Source organism: Haliotis asinina, chromosome 3 (genome assembly GCF_037392515.1).
Source record: "Haliotis asinina isolate JCU_RB_2024 chromosome 3, JCU_Hal_asi_v2, whole genome shotgun sequence".
NCBI lineage: Eukaryota > Metazoa > Mollusca > Gastropoda > Lepetellida > Haliotidae > Haliotis > Haliotis asinina.
This window is the reverse complement of record NC_090282.1, coordinates 86,268,404-86,294,766: the sequence shown is the minus strand read 5'-3', so window position 1 is coordinate 86,294,766 and position 26,363 is coordinate 86,268,404. Positions and strand designations below refer to the sequence as shown.

At 40.6% G+C, this 26,363-nt stretch overlaps 1 protein-coding gene across 1 annotated transcript; it reads right to left on the bottom strand.

Annotated features, from left to right (window-relative positions):
• Positions 1–2,982: 2,982 nt before the first annotated feature.
• Positions 2,983–23,427, bottom strand: LOC137278672 (46 kDa FK506-binding nuclear protein-like). The gene is made up of 13 exons (XM_067811179.1): positions 23,331–23,427; positions 21,697–21,783; positions 21,202–21,360; positions 18,679–18,765; positions 18,108–18,212; positions 17,223–17,377; positions 16,521–16,575; positions 7,466–7,590; positions 7,013–7,135; positions 6,540–6,728; positions 3,537–3,663; positions 3,308–3,356; positions 2,983–3,090 (listed from the first exon to the last, which is right to left on the bottom strand). Exons 1-13 carry the CDS (start codon positions 23,365–23,367, stop codon positions 3,012–3,014), a joined length of 1,377 nt encoding a protein of 458 aa, XP_067667280.1. The 5' UTR covers positions 23,368–23,427; the 3' UTR covers positions 2,983–3,011.
• Between the last annotated feature and the right edge of the window lie 2,936 nt (positions 23,428–26,363).

The following is a 26,363-nucleotide window of genomic DNA, read 5'->3' as shown; positions in this document are numbered from 1 at the left end:
TTGCCTGAATATTTCTGTATGGCAGCCTGAAGTGCAAATATGTGGTCTGTTGTAGAATAGTTTTCCTTGAAACCAGCCTGATATTCACATATGATATTATTTAGATCGCACAAGGTTTTTATTTTTTAATTTAGAATTGATGCAAATAATTAACAAAGGGAGTCAATGAGGGATATACCACGATATGTATCTGGGTCGTTTTTGTCGCCAGAATTCAACAAAGGGCAAATACTGCCCTTAGCCTAACAAGGGGACAATAGCCAGAATCATTATTGGATTTGAAGAGCAGTGAGAGTAGCTATAGTAGAGAGACAGCAATTCCAACTGGACCAGAGGCTTTACTGGTTGACAGAGAAAGGATATTTGGAGATATTTCTCTTTCGGAAAATGTTGGTTCAAGAAAGAATCGGTGTTGCTTGTACAAGCTGTAGACTGTAGAAGAGAAAGTAAATGCTCTGGTGAGTTTTGTGGAGTACTAAGGAATGACAGATTTGAGAATTGGTCTGTCCACTGTTGGCATGTGATCTTAGTTGAACATCGTCCGGATGATCTGCAATTTAGTTTTCGAAAATAATTTAGGATTGACGCTTGCTGCTACTAGTTTACCTTCCTATGTGTTTTGGCACTGTCATCTTGTTTGTTTGAATGTGCATTTGAAGAGAGTTCGTTGCTGTCTGAAGATACTGAAGTCTGCATTATGACCTCTATGGGCTCGGAGTGCTTTATGTTTGCCATGCTTCAAGTTTTCAAACTCCTGATCCCATTAAGATGGTTGTGTTCTAGGTTGCAAAGGAAAAAAGCCATTATCTATGGGTTTTTTGTGTGATCGCCTGCTTTCAGAATAGCAATACCAATACATCCTCGATATCTCCAGGGTATACGTTCCGATAAGCCTCCACTTTACCCTCGACGCATCTACGGCTCTGCCAGATACATTTATCACCTCCCTTGGCTGTCTTTTTATCCAATCAGGTGTCTACGCTAGGAGGTTGAGCCATATGGTCTCTGGTTGAGCGAACCAATCACAGCTCACTTTCGTTTTGTACATTATCTAACCGATTAAACTTGGCAACAGAAACTATGCAGAGGTTCTCTGGAAGAGTGAGTGAGTTTAGTTTTACGCCGCACTCAGCAATATTCCAGTGGCGGTCTGTAAATAATCGAGTCTGGACCAGACAATCCAGTGATCAACAATATCTGCGCAATTGGGAACCGATGACATGTGTCAACCAAGTCAGCGAGCCTGACCACCCGATCCCGTTAGCCGCCTCTTACGACAAGCATAGTCGCCCTTTACGGCAAGCATGGGTTGCTGAAGGCCTATTCTACCCCGGGACCTTCACGGGTTTCTCTGGAAGAGGTAGTTCTTGCATATGTTGTTTTAAAGTTTCGGACCTGTCAAATTGAGCAAACCTTCGCAGTTGTGACCGCTACCTTTGTTGACACTGGCAAGCTCTGTTATAACAGCGGCCTAGCTGATTGGCTACTGTGAGAAGGCGGAGCCAGCAAAGGGAGGTAATAAAATTATCAGGCAAAGCCGTACAGGCGTCCAGGGTATAGTGGAGACTTATCGGAACGTATACCCTGGAGATATCGAGGCTGTACTAATAATGCTATAATGCTAATACAATGAAAGGCTGCTTGGCACCATCCCCTTTCAGCTTCACTGATCCAGTAATTTCACATTTGTTGAATATGTTGAAGACTTAATCTTTTCAGAGAATGTACAACATAAAAATAATGTTTATGGGCCGATTACCATCTAAATGCATAGCAAAACTAAATTCAGTTTGACTTAAAATGACTGAACTCTGTCACCGGTTCGATTTGCCTCGATAGAGAGCGGTCATATTGTGGGCCGCGGTGTCCAGTTGATTGGTCTGTTGTTTATTCAGGCTACATGACGGCGGTCTGAGAGAAGTCGACTAGTCGATCCAGTGATCAGCATCATGAACATCCATCTACGTAGTTTTGGATGCTTGAACCATGTCAGCGAGAGTGATCACCCGACCCGTTGGTCGCCTGACTTGCTGAAAATTAACCCGGACCTTCAATGGTCGACTGTCTCTAAAGGTGCCAAATCCTAACACATATGGTCAAAATGTGTAAGGTCAGTTAAGGACCCTATCGAAACCAAACAAGGGGTTTCGATGGTCAAAACAGGACCAAAGCATTTCTAAGAAAGACATGTAATTTCTGCCATTATTCCATGAGTCCGTGTATGTATGGTGTAACGGAGTTTCAGTAAGTAAACATATGTTGAATTCTTTTGGTCTTCAACTGCTTAACAAACGGGTTCCCGCACCCTGTGATCCCATGTGGAGCAAATAGGAATGTCATCTTGAGTGCGATATAGCAGGAGAATCTACAGTTTAAAATATGTTCAGTGTGTTCTGTGAGTATACGGTCACAAAAGGCGACACTGGCATGGTACTGATCACGGGCCAAGGTGCGGTTCAGCTTCGTCGGTAGTAATCCATGCTTGTCAGAGAGATCATTCTATCGTACTTGGTTGATGCGCGTTCGAAAGTCTTTCAACCTCAATCATTACTGATTGAACAGTTAAGTATAGTCCAGTAAATGTCCTTGTGGGAGACACATAAACGAATACTGACAGAGTATGGGTGACATATCCTAATAGCAAACAGAACCTATCAGGCGACGCAGTACTCGTGTGGAGGATGACATACTACTCATTACTGTCAATCACAAGTGCAGTCCATGTCAATCTTTGACCAACAAGTGCAGTTGTGGTCAATCTCTGACCAAGTGCAGTCCATGTCAATCTCTGACCGACAAGTCCACAGTCCATGTCATTATCTGGCCAACAAGCACACAGTCTATGTCAGTCTCTGACTAACTAGTCCACTGTCCATGTCAACACCTGCCAACAAGAAAACGGCCCATGTCAACCTCAGACCAACAAGCAATGACATCAGCACAATACACTTTTAGGCGGCCTTGTCAATAAAAACTCTCAAATGTTTTTTCTTTGTGTTTTATTAAAAATATTAGCTGACAGCTTTCAGCTCCACTTCAAAGACCAAGGTGCTGTTTGGTGGAATGGGTCCCTGTCGCTGCTTCCCATATCTGAAACACAGACGTTACCATGGTAATATCCAGCTGATGATCCCTGGCGACCAGGTTTTAAACAATATGATCTGAATTCTGTGAGGTTGTCTTTCTGATTCATCTATCGTGAGTTTTGATGGCAGTTTTGATGACACAAGAAACACATGGGTATATGAATGTTCAAGGGGGAACCTTGGTTGTGTGCTGTAGTGAAGAATATAAAGAGTGCACTCACCCCATTGAAGGAGGTATCACTAGTTTCCTCTTGCCTCCAACCTTCATACCTGAAACATAATTGTGTAATACATCAATTAAAACCTAACTGTTTTTTTCTGGGGGTACTAAATGAATGGATATATTCCACAAGTTAAACTGGATCTTCTGTGAAAGGGCTCTTCCTACGATTATGATGAATGTATACATAGAGTGTTATATCCCTGCATCCTGAGGGTGCTACTACTCACCACTGACTCCAACATCCCAGCCACGTATCACTTCACCTTTGCCCAGTTTGAACTTGAATGGCTTTCCACCTTTACAGGAGTCAAACTGTTTGCCATCTTGTAGCGTTCCAACATAATACATCTGGGCCTGAACATTGAACAATCTCACAATGAACTGTAATGCATGGTCAATGTTTCATTGCAAGAAATATTGCCTTGACATTTCAAGAAAGGAACCTTTCAAAATTTCCCATTAGACCACAGGACCAACGAGTGAACAATAATTAGTGGTGCCATCTGTACTTCTCTAGTCCAAAATAAGACATAATTTTTCACTGCCCACAAGGACAACTGCAAACTTATTATTTAATGGTATTTGTGCATTACTACTATCCAGGGACCAAAGGACAACCGTAAATGTCACACAGGCACCAGAGTGCATGACAACATGACATGGGCACCTGTGACAACTGCAACCTGATATACAGAACTCTGAATATAAATATTCTGACTCTCAATTATCCCATGTACATGTTGAGGGGGAAAGAAACAATACACCTCCACCAAGCACATGACAATACACCACCACCACACAAACATGCTAAAAAACACATGACAATACACCACCACCACACAAACATGCTAAAAAACACATGACAATACACCACCACCACACAAACATGCTAAAAAAACACGTGACAATACACCTCCACCACATAAACATGCTAAAAAACACATGACAATACACCTCCACCACATAAACATGCTAAAAAACACATGACAATACACCTCCACCACATAAACATGCTAAAAAAACACATGAAAATACACCTCCACCACACAAACATGCTAAAAAACACATGACAATACAACTCCACCACATAAACATGCTAAAAAACACATGACAATACACCTCCACCACACAAACATGCTAAAAAACACATGACAATACAACTCCACCACACAAACATGCTAAAAAACACATGACAATACACCACCACCACACAAACATGCTAAAAAACACGTGACAATACACCTCCACCACATAAACATGCTAAAAAACACATGACAATACACCTCCACCACATAAACATGCTAAAAAACACATGACAATACACCACCACCACATAAACATGCTAAAAAACACATGACAATACACCTCCACCACACAAACATGCTAAAAAACACATGACAATACAACTCCACCACATAAACATGACACAATACATCACCACACAGACACGATACGACTAACACACAAGACACATAACACATACATCTGCACAACACACATGACACAATACATCACCACACAGACACGATACGACAAATACACAACACACATAACACATACATCTGCACAACACACATGACACAATACATCACCACACAGACACGATACGACAAATACACAACACACATAACACATACATCTGCACAACACACATGACACAATACATCACCACACAGACACGATACGATAAATACACAACACACATAACACATACATCTGCACAACACACATGACACAATACATCACCACACAGACACGATACGACAAATACACAACACACATGACACATACATCTGCACAACACACATGACACATACATCTGCACAACACACATGACACATACATCTGCACATCACACTTGACACATACATCTGCACAACACACATGACACATACATCTGCACAACACACATGACACAATACATCACCACACAGACACGATACGACTAACACACAAGACACATAACACATACATCTGCACAACACACATGACACATACATCTGCACAACACACATAACACATACATCTGCACAACACACATAACACATACATCTGCACAACACACATGACACATACATCTGCACAACACACATAACACATACATCTGCACATCACACATGACACATACATCTGCACAAAACACATAACACATACATCTGCACAACACACATGACACATACATCTGCACAACACACATGACACAATACATCACCACACAGACACGATACGACAAATACACAACACACATACATCTGCACAACACACATAACACATACATCTGCACAACACACATGACACATACATCTGCACAACATACATGACACATACATCTGCACAACACACATGACACATACATCTGCACAATACACATGACACAATACATCACCACACAGACACGATACGACAAATACACAAGACACATACATCTGCACAACACACATGACACAATACATCTGCACAACACACATGACACAATACATCACCACACAGACACGATACGACAAATACACAACACACATAACACATACATCTGCACAACACACATGACACAATACATCACCACACAGACACGATACGACAAATACACAACACACATGACACATACATCTGCACAACACACATGACACATACATCTGCACAACACACATGACACATACATCTGCACAACACACATGACACAACACCCCTCCAGAACTCAGATAAAACACTGTGCCTCCACTACCTACCATACATTGTACCACACCTCTGAACTAAAAGCGAACAAGATCCACCGTATAATTATTCCTTACGTATTCCTTGTTTCCTCAAATCCTTGTTTCCTGACTCACACTTTAAAATGCTTTAAGATCACTGCATTTCACAAGTATACTGGTAGTATCAAGTGAGACAGTATTTACCACTACAAGTTATCTCGCTGCTACATCAGAAAAACAAGATTCACATGTTGGCAAACAGGTACAAGAAGCAATCGTCTCTCTGGACAGTAACAAAGAATACTAGGAGATGTTTGTTTCTTGTTTTTATTTTGTCAACAGGTGAAACATATTCTAAAATACGACAGATGTAGCTACAACATAACCAATAGTGGCAAATACAGCCACCACTGAACATACTATGAGTATACTTGTGATGAACAACCTAGAAATCAGTGATTACTCCACTGTCTCAAGGCAGGTTGAGACAATGTTTGTGTAACAAGCTGATCTGAACAAGTGACTGTTTTGCCTTACCTGTTTCCCAGACTTGGCTTCTGGACCATGCCCCACTTTGATATCTTCAACAATCACACCACCAGAAACCACGCGCTTCTTTGGTGTCTCTTTCGGGGTCTGGCTGGCTGAGGGTTTGGGAGTGTCTTTTTTGGGTTGATTTGGTGTTGACTTGGGTGTGTCTTTTGTGAGCTTAGGGACTGATGATTTCTGAAACAGTGGATGAGCGAGTTTAGTTTCACGCCACTTTTAGCAATATTCCAGCTGGTGTGAGGGGGAAAGACACCAGAAATAGTCTCCACACATTGTACCAATGTGGGGGAATGACACTCATGTCGATTCTTCTAGGAACATATTATACCAAGGACAGTTTCTTCCCTGGAACTTAAGGCACCAAGGACAGTTTCTTCCTTGGAACACAGGGTATTAAAGACATTGGGACATGAGGTTTTCCCTTTGAATCTAATGATGAGGGACAACACAGATTTGCTTACCTCAGGTGTATTCTGTTGTGTTTCTGCTCCCTCCTTGTTTTTGTTTTTCTTCTTCTTCTTTTTCTTTTTCTTCTTCTTTTCTTCAGTGCCTGGAGTATTTGCTACACCATTTTGTCCAGGACTCTGAAACAACACAAGCGTAATGTTATGATGCTATAAATCAAAACCATCAGAACCAGAGGTAAGTGTATTGACCTACTTCTCAAGGCAATTCTTGAACAAGGACAATGGCATAGACTGATGCTCATGCTTTTGATCACTGGATTGTCTGGTCCTGACTCAATTATTTACATGCTGCTGCTATATAGCGGCCATTCACTCACAAGGAATTCGGACATACATTGAAGATAAAATAACATTGGACTATCACATAAATCTTCTTAGGACATTGATTAATTTGAAGAAGCAACAATTCTTGAAGGAAGGTGAAAAAAAATTACTAAAGGCTGTCACCTTTTCTTTTGAGGCACTGTCTGCAGCTGCCTGCTTTGTAGGTTGTTTCTTCTTCTCTTGTTTTTTGGCTTTGGGTGATTTAGCTGGCACTTGTTGGTCCTCTGCTTCCCCATCCGATTCATCATCTGTATGGGATACACAATCAGATGATACACAATTCATACATAATCGGTTGCATCCCACTAGAGGTACACAGTCAGCTGACTCAAACATGGGATACACAATCAGATGACTCTCAAAAGGGATAGGCAATCAGCTGACTAAAACAAGGGATATACAACTAGTCAAATCAAACAAGGGAAACACAATCAACTGACTCGCACAAGGGATACGCAATCAGTTGACTCACACAAGGGATACACAATCAGTTGACTCACACTAGGGTAACACAATCAGTTGACTCACATATGGGATTCACAATCAACCAGCAAATCACAAAATCAATCAATTAACATGTCAGTCAGGTACGAGTCATTCTCAAAAGATGCAGCTTTTTCACGTATCAGGATTCAAACTTCAATATAACCGTCAAATTTTATCAGTTATGTTAAAAATCTGACTTCTCCTTCATTAGGTATATCTAATCTATCTTGGGAATTTTTTATGACAAACAAAATGAAGAAATACTTTTTATTTTATTCCTTTATGCGACAAAAGATATGCACTTTGTCATGTATCTGGGTGCAAAAACCTAACATAAGGTGTCTGTTGTGCTATAAATTTCATTGATGAAAAGAACAGACCTTTTCCCCATTCCCGGCAGATGTTTGAGATTTCGAAGCTGAATTTTGAAGTAAAAAACAATCTTTTTCTCTTGTATACAAGAAGATGTCTTTCCTGTAACAGTTCAATATACGTATCAAATCATCAGTGATCTGTCATCTTGTGAAGGTGGAACTCCCATTAACAACTTCTGGTTGAGAGTGATAAACATGTGGCGTTAAGCTCAAGACAGAACTTTTAAAGAAAATCAAGTAGAATAGGTAAACATTTGCAAGTACTTTGTATGGGTGTCTTTTAAGTAACATCAATTAACAAAAGAAACAAACAATTTTCCAAAAATATGTGTTTCTCTTTGCATTTGGAACCATAATTACAACACAAGGATGTTGTCTGAAAAGGGAAAGGGAATAGTCATTATTTTTTTCTGAATTTACTTTTGCAATCTGTCTCTCAAATAACAGTCTTTTCTTTAACAGCCATTTTGTTATTGGAAAGGCCATCAGTGTTACTTCAAAGAAAAACATCTTAGTTTAGTCACATATTCTTTTTATTTTACATCATTAACAGCTTAATTGTGATAAAGATCTAAGGTGTATATATGCAGAAACTGAAACATGTTTTACGCTTTCTTTTCTGAATGCAGCTATCCTTATTTTTGTAAAAGGTTGTTACTAGAGAGAAGTTATGTGACTGCAAAGACAATTCAATACAAATTTGAAAATACCCAATATATCTAGAAGGTCTTTGTTCATCTAGATTTGCTAAGTCCTTACATTAGGACCATTAAGTTTATATTTGAAGTAACAATTGATATTTTCCTTAACAATTTGTATGTTTCACACCTTTCAAAAATACCTGTTATTTAAAGGACTTATGTTGTTACTGCAAAGACAGTTTAATATACATGATCTTTCATTTTTGTTTTTCTTTCCTGATTTATTCAGATGTGCATTAAGATATGAGACAAAATTACCTTATGCTTAACACAGAAGTCTGTTCTTGAAACTTTGCATGCTTATATCCATCTTAAAGACTGTTATTTGAAAGACAGTGTGTGACTGATCATACTAGTTATGGCACTGTAATAATCAGTCTGCAAAAACAATCAAAATGTTGAACATCCAATTTCCTGAAAAAAGTTAATTGGTGATCATCTAAATTAAAAAGTCAGTGAAACATTCATTTCTGTATGTTTTTCAGAACTGGCAAAATGGGTATGACAACTACAGAGATTAATTTTGTTGATTTATTTGTTACTTTGACAGCTTGAGGCAGATGATCTAAACTTGATACTTTTGTTAGTTGTAAACCTGTTCAACAGTTTCAGGATGGTGATCCAAACTTTGATACATTTGTTACTTGTAAACCAGTTTGACAGTTTCATAAATTCATTACAAATATGATGTAGGCTATTTAATACTGTCAAACTTGTCATTAAATTGTTTTTCTGACTTCCCAAAAGAAACAAATTTCAAGATGGTAACTGCTACTTTAATTGGTGTTTATATAAAGCACAAAATCTATAGTTTTTTTAATTCTTCCTGGTCTTCCATTAACTTGTTCTGAAATGTCTTTCCAGTAACACTGACATGCCTATAGGCTAACAAAGAGGCAAAGTTCTAACATACAGACTATATATTTTGGTCTACAAGTATGGAAAAAACAATACTTTTTAGTGAGTGAGTGAGTTTAGTTTTACGTCGCACTTAGCAATATTCCAGCTATATGGCGACGGTCTGTAAATAATCAAGTCTGGACCAGACAATCCAGTGATCAACAACATGAGCATCGATCTGCACAATGGGGAACCGATGACATGTGTCAACCAAGTCAGCTAGTCTGACCACCCGATCCCGTTATTTTATTTTATGGCAAGCATGGGTTGCTGAAGGCCTATTCTACCCCGGGACCTTCACGGGTCCAATACTTTTTAGACACTGATTGATATGAACCTAGCTTATCATCAATGTCACTGATGTATTCTTATCCTAACTAAATATACAATCGAATTGTCTTTGTTTATGTCATTGTTAGTCACCTTATTTGGAGATATGGATATAACATGTAACACTTATTATATTTCCGAGGGTAACACACAAAGAACTCTTTCTTTCATTACAGATAGATCAAAGATTTTTGTTACAAATAAATAGCTTTTCTAATTTATTTCACATATTTTCTTTCCAATAACATAGAGTGTCTTTGGCATAACGATACTGTCTTTCATATAACACTACTTGAAAGTAAATGTTTTATGATCTTATGAGTAAGACATTGTCAGAAATCAATCAGAAATATTAAAATATTCTCTTCAAATCGCCTTCAGTGCAATATTTTTGTATGACAGACAGCTGAGGGGATATCAAGAACATTGAAAAGTACCAGCAGATTTCACTATTTCATCTGACACAGTGTAGATCAGGTTTATTTCATAAACATGCAATCATGGAACTGAATTTTTAGGTGTGTGTAACAAAATAACAGGTAAGGTAGAATTTACAATGCAATATCTTTAGGCATCAATGTATTTTTTAAAAAAAAAATATAAGTACTAATGTTCTTACAGGAAAGACAATATGGCTGTGACCTAATTAGTTTAATTAGTCTTCATGACAATACTGAACATAATTAAGCCTCAAATATTATTGACATGTGAATCTTAACAATGTTGTTTCCCATATGTGAAAATAGTGATTGATTATTATGTCTTTGAATTATGTTGCCTTTGTACACCAAACAGCTGCAACTTTTGAGAATGACTCGTATAACGGTGGAAGAGTGCTCATGGTAACAATGGAAGAAGTTCTGTACACTGCAGTCATTATTATAGTGAGGGACAGTAGAGGTGTACTCCAGACATTATAGTGAGGGACAGTAGAGGTGTACTCCAGTCATTATAGTGAGGGACAGTAGAGGTGTACTCCAGTCATTATTACAGTGAGGGACAGTAGAGGTGTACTCCAGTCATTATAGTGAGGGACAGTAGAGGTGTACTCCAGTCATTATAGTGAGGGACAGTAGAGGTGTACTCCAGACATTATAGTGAGGGACAGTAGAGGTGTACTCCAGTCATTATAGTGAGGGACAGTAGAGGTATACTCCAGTCATTATAGTGAGGGACAGTAGAGGTGTACTCCAGTCATTATAGTGAGGGACAGTAGAGGTGTACTCCAGACATTATAGTGAGGGACAGTAGAGGTGTACTCCAGACATTATAGTGAGGGACAGTAGAGGTGTACTCCAGTCACTATAGTGAGGGACAGTAGAGGTATACTCCAGTCATTATAGTGAGGGACAGTAGAGGTGTACTCCAGTCATTATAGTGAGGGACAGTAGAGGTGTACTCCAGTCATTATAGTGAGGAACAGTAGAGGTGTACTCCAGTCATTATAGTGAGGGACAGTAGGGATGGACTCCAGTCGTTATAGTGAGGGACAGTAGAGGTGTACTCCAGACATTATAGTGAGGGACAGTAGAGGTGTACTCCAGTCATTATAGTGAGGGACAGTAGAGGTGTACTCCAGTCATTATAGTGAGGGACAGTAGAGGTGTACTCCAGTCATTATAGTGAGGGACAGTAGAGGTATACTCCAGTCATTATAGTGAGGGACAGTAGGGGTGTACTCCAGACATTATAGTGAGGGACAGTAGAGGTGTACTCCAGTCATTATAGTGAGGGACAGTAGAGGTGTACTCCAGTCATTATAGTGAGGGACAGTAGAGGTGTACTCCAGTCATTATAGTGAGGGACAGTAGAGGTGTACTCCAGACATTATAGTAAGGGACAGTAGAGGTGTACTCCTGTCATTATAGTGAGGGACAGTAGAGGTGTACTCCAGTCATTAAAGTGAGGGACAGTAGAGGTGTACTCCAGTCATTATAGTGAGGGACAGTAAAGGTGTACTCCAGTCATTATAGTGAGGGACAGTAGAGGTATACTCCAGTCATAGTGAGGGACAGTAGGGGTGTACTCCAGTCATTATAGTGAGGGACAGTAGGGGTGTACTCCAGTCATTATAGTGAGGGACAGTAGAGGTATACTCCAGTCATTAGAGTGAGGGACAGTAGAGGTATACTCCAGTCATTATTATAGTGAGGGACAGTAGAGGTGTACTCCAGTCATTATAGTGAGGAACAGTAGGGGTGTACTCCAGTCATTATTATAGTGAGGGACAGTAGGGGTGTACTCCAGTCATTATTATAGTGAGGGACAGTAGAGGTGTACTCCAGTCATTATAGTGACGGACAGTAGAGGTGTACTCCAGTCATTATAGTGAGGGACAGTAGAGGTGTACTCCAGTCATTATAGTGAGGGACAGTAGAGGTGTACTCCAGTCATTATAGTGAGGGACAGTAGAGGTGTACTCCAGACATTATAGTGAGGGACAGTAGAGGTGTACTCCTGTCATTATAGTGAGGGACAGTAGAGGTGTACTCCAGTCATTATTGTAGTGAGGGACAGTAGAGGTGTACTCCAGTCATTATAGTGAGGGACAGTAGAGGTGTACTCCAGTCATTATAGTGAGGGACAGTAGAGGTGTACTCCAGTCATTATAGTGAGGGACAGTAGAGGTGTACTCCAGTCATTATAGTGAGGGACAGTAGAGGTGTACTCCAGACATTATAGTGAGGGACAGTAGAGGTGTACTCCTGTCATTATAGTGAGGGACAGTAGAGGTGTACTCCAGTCATTATTGTAGTGAGGGACAGTAGAGGTGTACTCCAGTCATTATAGTGAGGGACAGTAGGGGTGTACTCCAGTCATTATAGTGAGGGACAGTAGAGGTGTACTCCAGACATTATAGTGAGGGACAGTAGAGGTGTACTCCAGTCATTAAAGTGAGGGACAGTAGAGGTGTACTCCAGTCATTATAGTGAGGGACAGTAGGGGTGTACTCCAGTCATTATTATAGTGAGGGACAGTAGAGGTGTACTCCAGTCATTATAGTGAGGGACAGTAGGGGTGTACTCCAGTCATTATAGTGAGGGACAGTAGAGGTATACTCCAGTCATTATAGTGAGGGACAGTAGAGGTATACTCCAGTCATTATTATAGTGAGGGACAGTAGAGGTGTACTCCAGTCATTATAGTGAGGGACAGTAGGGGTGTACTCCAGTCATTATTATAGTGAGGGACAGTAGGGGTGTACTCCAGTCATTATTATAGTGAGGGACAGTAGAGGTGTACTCCAGTCATTATACTGAGGGACAGTAGAGGTGTACTCCAGTCATTATAGTGAGGGACAGTAAAGGTGTACTCCAGTCATTATAGTGAGGGACAGTAGAGGTATACTCCAGTCATAGTGAGGGACAGTAGGGGTGTACTCCAGTCATTATAGTGAGGGACAGTAGGGGTGTACTCCAGTCATTATTATAGTGAGGGACAGTAGGGGTGTACTCCAGTCATTATTATAGTGAGGGACAGTAGAGGTGTACTCCAGTCATTATAGTGAGGGACAGTAGAGGTGTACTCCAGTCATTATAGTGAGGGACAGTAGAGGTGTACTCCAGACATTATAGTGAGGGACAGTAGAGGTGTACTCCTGTCATTATAGTGAGGGACAGTAGAGGTGTACTCCAGTCATTAAAGTGAGGGACAGTAGAGGTGTACTCCAGTCATTATAGTGAGGGACAGTAGAGGTGTACTCCAGTCATTATAGTGAGGGACAGTAGGGGTGTACTCCAGTCATTATTATAGTGAGGGACAGTAGAGGTGTACTCCAGTCATTATAGTGAGGGACAGTAGGGGTGTACTCCAGTCATTATAGTGAGGGACAGTAGAGGTATACTCCAGTCATTATAGTGAGGGACAGTAGAGGTATACTCCAGTCATTATTATAGTGAGGGACAGTAGAGGTGTACTCCAGTCATTATAGTGAGGGACAGTAGGGGTGTACTCCAGTCATTATTATAGTGAGGGACAGTAGGGGTGTACTCCAGTCATTATTATAGTGAGGGACAGTAGAGGTGTACTCCAGTCATTATACTGAGGGACAGTAGAGGTGTACTCCAGTCATTATAGTGAGGGACAGTAAAGGTGTACTCCAGTCATTATAGTGAGGGACAGTAGAGGTATACTCCAGTCATAGTGAGGGACAGTAGGGGTGTACTCCAGTCATTATAGTGAGGGACAGTAGGGGTGTACTCCAGTCATTATTATAGTGAGGGACAGTAGGGGTGTACTCCAGTCATTATTATAGTGAGGGACAGTAGAGGTGTACTCCAGTCATTATAGTGAGGGACAGTAGAGGTGTACTCCAGTCATTATAGTGAGGGACAGTAGAGGTGTACTCCAGTCATTAAAGTGAGGGACAGTAGAGGTGTACTCCAGTCATTATAGTGAGGGACAGTAGAGGTGTACACCAGTCATTATAGTGAGGGACAGTAGGGGTGTACTCCAGTCATTATTATAGTGAGGGACAGTAGAGGTGTACTCCAGTCATTATAGTGAGGGACAGTAGGGGTGTACTCCAGTCATTATAGTGAGGGACAGTAGAGGTATACTCCAGTCATTATAGTGAGGGACAGTAGAGGTATACTCCAGTCATTATTATAGTGAGGGACAGTAGAGGTGTACTCCAGTCATTATAGTGAGGGACAGTAGGGGTGTACTCCAGTCATTATTATAGTGAGGGACAGTAGGGGTGTACTCCAGTCATTATTATAGTGAGGGACAGTAGAGGTGTACTCCAGTCATTATACTGAGGGACAGTAGAGGTGTACTCCAGTCATTATAGTGAGGGACAGTAAAGGTGTACTCCAGTCATTATAGTGAGGGACAGTAGAGGTATACTCCAGTCATAGTGAGGGACAGTAGGGGTGTACTCCAGTCATTATAGTGAGGGACAGTAGGGGTGTACTCCAGTCATTATTATAGTGAGGGACAGTAGGGGTGTACTCCAGTCATTATTATAGTGAGGGACAGTAGAGGTGTACTCCAGTCATTATAGTGAGGGACAGTAGAGGTGTACTCCAGTCATTATAGTGAGGGACAGTAAAGGTGTACTCCAGTCATTATAGTGAGGGACAGTAGAGGTATACTCCAGTCATAGTGAGGGACAGTAGGGGTGTACTCCAGTCATTATAGTGAGGGACAGTAGGGGTGTACTCCAGTCATTATAGTGAGGGACAGTAGGGGTGTACTCCAGTCGTTATAGTGAGGGACAGTAGAGGTGTATTCCAGTCGTTATAGTGAGGGACAGTAGGGGTGTACTCCAGTCATTATAGTGAGGGACAGTAGAGGTGTACTCCAGTCATTATAGTGAGGGACAGTAGAGGTGTACTCCAGTCATTATAGTGAGGGACAGTAGAGGTGTACTCCAGTCGTTATAGTGAGGGACAGTAGGGGTGTACTCCAGTCATTATAGTGAGGGACAGTAGGGGTGTACTCCAGTCATTATAGTGAGGGACAGTAGAGGTGTATTCCAGTCATTAATATAGTGAGGGACAGTAGAGGTGTACTCCAGTCATAGTGAGGGACAGTAGGGGTGTACTCCAGTCATTATAGTGAGGGACAGTAGGGGTGTACTCCAGTCGTTATAGTGAGGGACAGTAGAGGTGTACTCCAGTCATTATAGTGAGGGACAGTAGGGGTGTACTCCAGTCATTATAGTGAGGGACAGTAGGGATGTACTCCAGTCATTATTATAGTGAGGGACAGTAGAGGTGTACTCCAGTCATTATAGTGAGGGACAGTAGGGGTGTACTCCAGTCATTATTATAGTGAGGGACAGTAGGGGTGTACTCCAGTCATTATTATAGTGAGGGACAGTAGAGGTGTACTCCAGTCATTATACTGAGGGACAGTAGAGGTGTACTCCAGTCATTATAGTGAGGGACAGTAAAGGTGTACTCCAGTCATTATAGTGAGGGACAGTAGAGGTGTACTCCAGTCATTATAGTGAGAGACAGTAGGGGTGTACTCCAGTCATTATAGTGAGGGACAGTAGGGGTGTACTCCAGTCATTATAGTGAGGGACAGTAGGGGTGTACTCCAGTCATTATAGTGAGGGACAGTAGGGGTGTACTCCAGTCATTATAGTGAGGGACAGTAGGGGTGTACTCCAGTCATTATAGTGAGGGACAGTAGGGATGTACTCCAGTCGTTATAGTGAGGGACAGTAGGGGTGTACTCCAGTCATTATAGTGAGGGACAGTAGGGGTGTACTCCAGTCATTATAGTGAGGGACAGTAGAGGTGTACTTGTAACAATGGAAGAGGTTCTGTACACTGCAGGTATTACTATAGTGAGGCTATTGACATTAAGACACATGCACATCATCTTGCTACTAGTTGCGCTATATTCAGTTGGAATGACTTCCATTCAACAAACCTTCCTCCTCCTGCTCCTCTTCCATACTGTCTTCCATGTCTTCCCCCATCATCAACTAACAAACACATACAAACATTCATGTTTCATAGTGCTTCTCAATTTTACAAATTAGCAAAAGGTTTCAAAAATATTAATGCAACATAAATTGAAAGAATGAACTGTCTGTTCAGTCATTTCTGTGATAAAACTGTTGACTGTACGGATCATTTCTTGAGACAGTTCATTCTACTAGCTCATTTTAGCAAGGGAGTAAGTATCGGGATCGAAAGCTGACATCTGTGATCAAATACACACATGGCACACAACGTCTAATCATAACCTAGTTCTGCTTGAAGCCAATCCAGAAAGATTCTTGCAGTCATATGTGTGAGCATGAAGGAACAAACCTAGAGAGTGCATATCTGGTATTCTGCCGACACAGCAACTGTCACTTCAAACACCTCAGCAGGGCAAGTTTTGGATCACCAAACACCTACTGGCATGCCATAACATTTGCTCGTGACGCCACCGATCCATGTTAGATATCCCACATAGGTACACTGAGGAGTGAAGCCTATATCTGGTGTCCCCTGTCCCCATGCCACAGCCATGATATTGCTGGAAAGTTACTAAAACTGGTGTGAAATCATACTCACTCATTCAACTCACAATCATCCTTATAATTCTAACAGCACTGACTATACATAAAAAAAAAGCATTTACCTCTTCATCATCATCATCATCCTCTTCATCATCATCATCATCATCATCATCGCTGTCATCACAATCAAGGTCTTCACAGTCATCATTCATGCATAACAACTTAGATTTCTTTTGTTGGACAGCTCCAGTGTCTTTGGCTTTTCTTTTCTTTGCATCTACAAAATCAAGATCTCTGTGACATACACTTGAATTTAACCCTGAAGATCCAGTGTAGAAAAGGTTTTTAGCAACCAATGCTTGTCACAAAAGGCAACAATGCTTGTCGTAAGAGGTGACTAAAGGGATTGGGTGGTCAGACTCGAGGACATGATCCACATGTCATCTGTTCCCAAATGCGAGTATTGATGTGAATGCTGTTGATCATCGGTTGTCTGGTCCAGATTCGATCATTTACAGAACGCCGCCATATAGCTGGAATACTGCAGTGTGTGGCTTAAAACTAATCAGACTCACTCACTCACTACACTTTAATTATTCCAGCTACATGTTTGCTGCCAGTACAAAGCCCAGGACAGAAAGTCCAGTAGCCGACATGATCGGCAACAACCTACAAAGACTGGAGTTGACTATAATCAAGTCTCAAAACATGAAACATGAAGTTGCCAAATTTGGGCCTGTATCTTCAATCAGGTGCCAGAATCCCTAGGGGGCACAGTGTATCATATCAATCTGCAGCAAACTTTCAAAAACTGAGCATGCTATAGTACACCAGCTGAATACTTGATCTCATCGTACAATATGGTACATGTCTATAATTATGGCTCATGGCATTGCAGCAATATTCTGGTGAGTCAGTACTGTACTATGGTGGCATACACTTATGCACTGTATGAACCAGAGCCATTGATAGTGTCAGGATTGCCCTCAGCTGTACACATGTCCCACCTTTCTTCAAGGCCATCTCTATAGCAAAATCTTCATCATCACTGTCATCATCACTGTCATCCTCACTGTCTTCTTCTGCCATACCCAGCAGCTCAGGTGCCTCGTCTGTAACCATAGCAACAAATACTGGTGATTACAAGACAGGAATGTAAGATCACTTCCAGAAGAAAGCAGCAGGTTGCTTATAATAGTTCAGCAGCAGCAACAGCAGCAACAGCAGCACTAACACAAGTTAACCCACTAGGACATAATTTAACTTCACTTCCAAAGGCTACTAACTTTAATTATACTCACACTGCATCTAATCTATGATTTCCCACATCCTTCTTCAATATTTCACAGCCAGACTAGGGTGTCATGGCTGCATCAAAGCAACATGAGGAAATACTCACCAGCACTGTTGGGAACACTGAACCCCTGGTGTAACATGACTCGGCTACTTACAAGACAAACACTTTTGGGCAATACTGACCTTACTAGACACTCAAACATATATCTTCACATGTTCAGTTACAAATAAGCAGAGCACAGCTTCCCAACCACACAGAGTCCTCATAGTCATGTCACTCACCATCTGACTCCGAGGAATCTCCGCTGAGCCCCATCTCGTCATTGTACTGCCCCTCATCCAGCAGGTAACCAGTGAGATGCACAATACCTACAGCAAACATCAACATGGTCATTAGCTGTACATTTGTTTCAATAAACATAATGTGTCATTGTCTGAGAAGAGTGCAGTTTGGTACATATGTCACAGTCAGACGCGTAATCTGAAACTTTCAGTCTTTTCATCAAATGACTGTTTTGATCAGTCAGATAATGAAATCACTGAAATCTCTAGTCATTTTACGAAATGACTGCAACTTAGCCCTGAGAGTTACACTATCTGACTGAAATGGCTGTTCGTTGGTCATAAATGCACTTAATATGCGACATAACAAAATATACATAGTACATTTTTCACTTCATATACATGCAATCAGGTAAATATCATTATTCCTAGCCCACACACAGAAGGGCAGGACTTGGCACATACAATTACTACTTGTTGCAACAGTTTAAGCTATTATGGCAACCACTGTTACATCTCAGTTCGGCCCTAAAACACTTGCACCTATTTGTCTGTCACCTTTTAAGTCCTGAACAGCCACATTTGACAAAACCCTGCCCAACTGATATGGATGACATGGAAACTGCCTCTCTCTTCGAAACACATGTGTCTTTGTTAACGTCTGTGATGTCTAAAGATGCTCAGGGCAAATGTCAAACTGATTTTGGGAGTAGAGTCCTTTGAGAATACCACTTTTGGTATCAATTGTGTACATGTCATTCTCATTCTCATCACACCAAATATAGTGCACCGATCTCCTCTACCATGACCAACCATAGGAACTGGCACAGCTACATTATCACCAGGTTCCCCAGCACTTCTGCTGCCTCTTTGATGACAGGGGACGAAGGATGCAGAATTTGGTATACCATAATCTACTTCAAACTACCATGGCTCATGGACTGCATGTCAATGAGGTCAACTTGTCGCTAGGATGCAAATTCACTGGTAAGAACAGATTTGACTACTCAATCCAAACCTTGGTCATCGGTCTATTTCTCTTTTTCTGTCACTCTTGACACTGTGATTTAAAAACCTCAACACTGTCATGCAAGATACTGGCGTATCAGTTGTTTCATCTTCAACATGATCATTGCTCACATGTTCAATGCTAACAAAGCACACAGGTGTATCATCTGGGGTCTGGTGCTTCTTTATCAACATGTAGACGTCACCCACAAAGATAGTACACATGACGGCTCTTTCACTTGTTGATTCACTAGCCTGCCTAACCTCCTCTGCCAACATGAAGAACTCTTCCCTGGGAATCATGTACTTCGAGCACTTGGCATATCCCTCTTGTAGTTTATTAAGAAACCGTTGCTCAGTACTGTTACCCATACTGAAAGCTGGCTGCAAATGTCTGTTGGTGGCAGTGTTCGGGGCAATTTAAATGATTCAGGTGGTGTTGCAGGTGATGTTTTCACCTACATATTCCTAGCGCTTGAATCTTCTCCAGGACAGAATTAATCCTTGAGAAGCCAACTAACGGAGAGCAGATAAGGTTGTTGTTGCAGCTATGTCTCTTCATAGTACACACCCTGTGAACTCCTTGTCAGATTAAGCTAATTAGGATGTCTTCATAACAATCAAAAAACTGAAAACTAGATATGAGAAGCAGTATCACCAATGAACCATTTCAGTCAGACAGCGTTACACCCAGGGCCAATCTTCAGTCATCTCATGATATGACAAAGAGATTGCAGTCATTTCCCAAAATGACTGATTATAGTATACAGTCTGACAGTCTTGTAACATATGCAGCAAGATCAGTAAGGGAGCTAACTCAGGACAGTTTCCTAAATTATTCACATATGAAAGAACACAATGTAGTATTTCCCAGGGTTTTCCTTTGTATTAGGTATGCAGGATCCCAGAATATGTTAGTATATGGTATTATGAAATCCTTCATTCATGATTCTCAACCACTGTTCATCACGTTCATTCAGAACAATTCACAAACAACTCGGACAAATTTCACCTTACGTAGTCAAAACGTGTGACAGTGTTTGATTTAGCAGTGTATAATGTCCATCACATAGTGAAACACCTTCCTCACTCTGCCGCAGCACAAGCAGAGCAACATCACTGTGATGAGCTTTGTGGATCTCTCAGTGGCACCACAGGTTATCAGAATTACCCAACCTTGTGACTGTGCCAACGAGAATGAATACTGAGACCTAGCAGGGCTGCACATTGTCCAGTAAAGGAATCTGTATTGTGGTAAATAGGGAGCTATATTGTGCATGCAGTTCTTATTGTTTACATACTGGAGAAGGTGACAAATTCCTCCCTTAAACAAGAGAAAATAGCTGTCAAGTTTCATGATATTTGCAATCAATTCAAAAATTCATTTTAGAATGGATTTTGTAATTCAACAACATAAGTGATAATGAAATTGTTAAAAGAATTTCACCCACTACACCGGAACGCAGATCACAGTCTGACATTAATTCTGTGAAGTCCTATTTCTCTCACACCTACCTGTACCATTGAGAAAGAATGTCACCTCCTCTCCCTCAGTGAAGTTCAGGTCCAGTGGCTGTTGGTAGAGGCGCCCAAACTCCAGTGTGCACATAACAAACTCTGCTTTCTCATGCTGAATCATCACAGACACATGCTTCTCCTTTGTTTTGGGGGCATCTGTCAGTACCACATATACACCTTACCACCAATGGCAAACAATAGCAATTACAATTTCCTTAAACCACAAGCCTTGTATTTACTGTATTAGTGAAATACCCCTTAGAAACTAACAGACCTACCTGAAAATGCTTTTTAAGAATCATAAACACTCAGAACAATCAATACCAAGCTTACACATGTACATAACAGTCTGTAATATCCTGTGCATAATCCAGAGTTGAAGATGAGCTTGGTACAATGATTCTTTCAGTTGTATTGACGATAGCCTGTTCTCCACTTCCCAATAAGCATGTAAACAAATAGTAAGAAGCTTCATTTTGACAGATAACAAACCTGTACCAGACTCCAAGGCTGCCATTGAAATGTGGAAGGAGCGCTCCACAGTCTGTGTGTAGCGTTTACCGCCATCTAGAGTCACACCTGAAATAGCAATTAGTCTCAATGAACCTGCATCTGTGTCAAGACAATGCCTACATTACCACACATACTTGGCTACCACCAGCTGCTTGGCCAAGGCAAAGCAACTGTAAATATGTTTTATATCTCATTATCGCTTTCCTAACCCTGATATTGGTACAGCATTATTCTGCATATACTAGGGAAAGTTGATCACTGTCACTTGCACTGAGGTTGTATGTATGTTTGTGGTGATTAAGGAAAGGTAGTAGGAATGAGTCATGGATCAATAATCAATATCACAAAGATTTACATGCCATCCTAAACACCCCCGTGTACCGCGAAAAGTTGATAGGGGACCATACAATTCATAGTATGAAATAAATTGCTGAAAGTTTCTTGTCAACACATGGTCTATAGCTGTGTACTCAAGGCACTTTTTTGGATACGAAGGAATGTAGTCGAACCAAAATAAACACATTCTTCAAACCCAAACTTGTTCAAGATTACAAGATCATAGAATTACAGTATATACAAGACTGTTTCTTTGTTCTGTGTGACGTCCAGTACAGGACTGTATTCAGCAGTTTAACAGTGCCAGATGAAATAAAGGAGATGAAGACAGATTGCCCCTTTAACAAGATGAAATGAGGCAAGCATACTAACACACTGGCTTCTACTATTCTGGCACTCACAGGGAATTCAGAGAACCAGATTAGATTAGACCATTCCAAGGGTATTCATCAGTGTTCTCATTTTCATTAGAGTATATTTCTGTACCAAAAGCTATCTGGCTAACATATCTGCAGTATACATACTACTACCAGTAAAGAGTGGAGTTGTTTCGATTCTTTTTCGACATTGATGGAACAAAAGACACTGAAACAATCTTCATGTTTCACATCAGCTAGAGCAAATTTACCTGTACATTCCCCAAATTGATCAAGGATATTTCACCAACACACTGATAAACAAACATTTCATGATTTACAGGTGAAATTTCTACTGTACATAAACGTCTTCCAGTGTGATGGTGTGCAAATGTTCCTACTTGTAATTTTTATTATAAGTAATAAAACTATTTAATTTCAGCTAATGTTTAATTTAACAAACATAATTGATACATTTTCATTTGAAATCTCATATGTGTATATTCGTCATACATTTGAACCAATGTTTCTTCCAATGACCCAAGAAAAGCCTTCACATTTCAAACTAACAATAGGTGTCCACGTGTTCTAGACACCCATACACCTATCCGACACATATACTGTAGATCTACCAAACACTTTAAGGTTAAACATTATAGAACTTCTCAGTTAAGATATACTTACTGTGTCCAAAGGCAAAGTGAGAATGAGATCAACAATTAAACCAGACATCACGTGGAAAATCAGCATTTCTACCAGTTGTGTATTGACTCGTAGACCCACGTGGTCTACTCATCATAAACATCGACACTCCTCAACACACTAAAACATTGACAAGCATATGTCTCGCATGGAAAACGACAATTCTTGACAACTTGACAGAAACATAAATAAACCATTCGATATTTATCACGATCTTACCCCAAAACATGTTCTGAACGTCTCTTAACTTCACCATTAGATTTAAACTTGTTTCTTCCCCTGACCGCAAACTGGTCTGTATGTACTTCCGGCTAATGTCGTAAAGGTGGACGCGCGGATGTTCTGGCAGTATCAGCCCGGCGCAGTGATACCCAAGCTGTACTGAAGGCTACGCCCACGGGCGTTTAGTAATTTCAGTCATGTCAAGATGGACGAACACTACCAATTTATTGGAGATTACACTTATCATTTACACTGTAATTATTACCTTGGAGAGCATTGCTTTTAAACTCGATTTATTAAAAAGTGTGTTATGTTTTCCGATCAATACTTTATGGTAAAAAGATGTTTCAGCTATGTTATAAAACTAAAGGAAAATATCTGTCATTGTTTATATTCAGAGATGTTATACTGTTTCAGACTGAATTAATCACGAGCCGACGTCTTCTTGAACGTTGCCGCGCAACGCGTCAACCAGCGAACTGATACCGGCGTGAAGAACATAAGCATACTACCCTAGCTACACAGTGATTTAACTGTTGCGAGGAGACCGGTAATGAACAGGCATAGCTCTACTCCGTACAGTGTTTTACAAGTTCAAAAATATTTATTTTCTGAAGTCAAACAGTGAGAGCAATGTGATAGTCGGTATCAGGAGTCGAATTTTTCATATGCAGATATGTAATTTATCAGATGTTGAATAATTTCAAAGATTTCAAATTTAACAAGCATAACAAGCAGGGGTTCCTTTGATGTCGCCACGGGAAGGCTAAAATATATTTTTGCAGATATCCCGAAGGCTAAAATATATGTTTCTTATTTCCGGGGAGAGTTAATTTCCAAGGGAGTAAGGGGAGTAAGCCATCTTTGAAGCTATAGACACGGTGCCGGGAAGTATAGTCCATGTCGGGAGTACATAGACTTCTTTCAGAACATTGTTCTTTTTGGTCGAGGTTTGTGGCCAGAAGAATCTGTTTGTGAATGAATGGTGCTGGACATGGGCAGACACACTAAAATGTTAGCGCAAAAACAATTTCCATTTCACAGGGTTCATATTGTACCATGCAGACTATCAGTTAAGATTTCTTTATGAATCGCTACAGAATAGTGGCGATAGCAACGTTTTTGCCAACGGTCATCTGAGGAGACGATTTCCAAGTGAAAACATTTCCTGTTGACAGGCTTCCGTTCCATTGCGCAACTTAGTGCAGTAACCAGTCCAGAATTTTGAACTAATTCATTTATCTTGATATACAAATATTAATTAGTATGATATGATACATCTAAGCACCTGTATATTGCAACACTACGCTCCTAATCCTTGCAAACACGTTCTACAGCGTGCTCTGTCGTACAGCGAGCTCTGATAAACGAAGACCTGGAAATCGTCGAAATCTCAAAACGAGGCTCTGCCGCGAGGAAGTTTGGTGGTCTGTTACGGAATTGATATCATCTCAGTCTCATTGTGCGTTGCAGAACTACAATGAATAAGCGCACGAAACACATGATAGGTGTAACCAGTGAGCCAGATGCATTGTGAATCATTTTTCGGCCTCATCAAACAGGGATAGTCTTTGACGTCTTCGTTATATCTTGCCGCCTGCACCTCGACAAAAATATAGAAATGCGGTATTATTAAATTTTAAAATTAAAATTCATTTGTACAAACTTTTATCTTATGAAACAAAAAATTGGAATTCAGTGTAACCAGAGGTTTTTTTTGTTTTGTTTTGTTTTGTTTTTGTCTTTGGTGTCTATTTTCACATTCACACGGGAAAATTCGGATTAGCTGAAATGTTGGTCATTGTCTAAATAAGTTACAATGAGATTCATGTTTTTGTTCGTAGTTTCGGCTTCATTGGCTGCATTATTATGGCGTCAACAGAGTCGATCGCTGGGAAGACCCCGTAAAATCACCCCAAATCCACACTTTTTATGTGATAGTTGAAGGTGATCATGTGTGTCGCCTTTAGAGTAAATTATTACCAGATGAGCACAAGAGTCAGTCGGGATCGAACCTCTTCTATACAGAACAGGAAAACAAAACTTCCGAGGGTAATATGTAAACAAAAAGGATATTTAAAGTGAGGCCGGGGTAAAATATGTCCCCTCGGCGAAACATAATCTGCCCGTGGTAATTCACCTGGCCTCATAACGTGTTCAGACCTGAGGAGGTATACTTCAATCGAAGTCGATAATAGCCGCATACAACGCTATCAGATATATGTATACGGAAGTAATACTGTAGATAAGCTGTATCAAGTGAACTACTTCAGGCGCTGATCAACATCGCACTTCTCACGAAACTACCGTGAGAGTTGCGTCCCCTTGACCGCTTGTCGTAAGAGGCGACTAACGGGATCGGGTGGTCTGGCTCGCTGACTTGGTTGACACATGTCATCGGTTCCCAATTGATGCTCATATTGTTGATCACTGGATTGTCTGGTCCAGACTCGATTATTTACAGACCGACGCCATATAGCTGGAATACTGCTGAGTGCGGCGTAAAACTAAACTCACTCACTCACTGTACTAAGTGACTGGATAAATACGATCTATTTATCTTGCCAGATGTTGTAAGTGCGATTAACGAGATCGGGCCGTCTCAGCTAACTCAGCTCGCTAACTTGGTTGACACATGTCCCAGTTGTGTAGATCGATGCTCATGCTGTTGATAACTGGATTGTCTGGTCCTGACTCGATTACGTACAGACCGCTGCCACATGGCTGGAACATTGCTGATAATAAAGGTCACATGCTATGCAAAACACAACTTCTGCAGATTCTAGACTTACAGAAACAAATTATCATAAATGCAAATTCAGCATATAATGCTGAAAAAATAATTTGCTGAAAAAAGCCCGCGAAATGACAGTTTATACACGTTTATAATTTTCTATATTTCTTTCTTTTAACAATCAACAATGTATATCGCATATGTATAGATGAATATGTGATAATTCTGTTGTAATTATGTTTGAGTTTTTGGTTGCATGTGACTTCTAGACCCACTCTAGTCAGGTAGGTTTACGA